The sequence below is a fragment of the Phytophthora parasitica genome (genome assembly GCF_000247585.1).
Source record: "Phytophthora parasitica INRA-310 unplaced genomic scaffold supercont2.533, whole genome shotgun sequence".
Classification (NCBI taxonomy): Eukaryota; Oomycota; class Peronosporomycetes; order Peronosporales; family Peronosporaceae; genus Phytophthora; species Phytophthora nicotianae.
In genome coordinates, this window is record NW_008649519.1 from 1 (window position 1) to 551 (window position 551).

Here is a 551-nt window from a genome sequence, read left to right on the forward strand (position 1 = left end):
GCCAACATCAAGTGGGGAGAGGAGCAGGTGCAGTACGTGGTGGAATCCACGGGTGCCTTTACGACCCTCGAGAAGGCATCGGCTCACATGAAGAACGGTGTGGAGAAGGTGGTGATCTCGGCTCCGTCCAGCGACGCCCCCATGTTCGTGATGGGCGTGAACCACGAGCTGTACGAGAAGAACATGCACGTGGTGTCGAACGCTTCGTGCACGACGAACTGTTTGGCTCCTTTGGCCAAGGTGGTGAACGACAAGTTCGGCATCAAGGAAGGTCTGATGACGACTGTGCACGCTGTGACTGCCACGCAGAAGACGGTTGACGGTCCGTCCAAGAAGGACTGGCGTGGTGGCCGTGGCGCTTGCTTCAACATCATCCCGAGCTCCACTGGTGCCGCCAAGGCTGTGGGCAAGGTGATTCCGAGTCTGAACGGCAAGCTGACGGGCATGTCGTTCCGTGTGCCGACTGCTGATGTGTCTGTGGTGGATCTGACTGCTCGTCTGGTGAACCCCGCCTCATACGACGAGATCAAGGCTGCTATTAAGTCGGCGAG

General features: G+C 58.6%; 1 protein-coding gene across 1 annotated transcript; it reads left to right on the forward strand.

Annotated features, from left to right (window-relative positions):
- Positions 1-87: 87 nt before the first annotated feature.
- Positions 88-542, forward strand: PPTG_20357 (glyceraldehyde-3-phosphate dehydrogenase; the record flags this gene model as incomplete). The annotated part of the gene is made up of 2 exons (XM_008919146.1): positions 88-496; positions 532-542. The coding sequence occupies 2 exons, from the start codon at positions 88-90 to the stop codon at positions 540-542; spliced, it is 420 nt and encodes a 139-aa protein (XP_008917394.1).
- Positions 543-551: the final 9 nt, after the last annotated feature.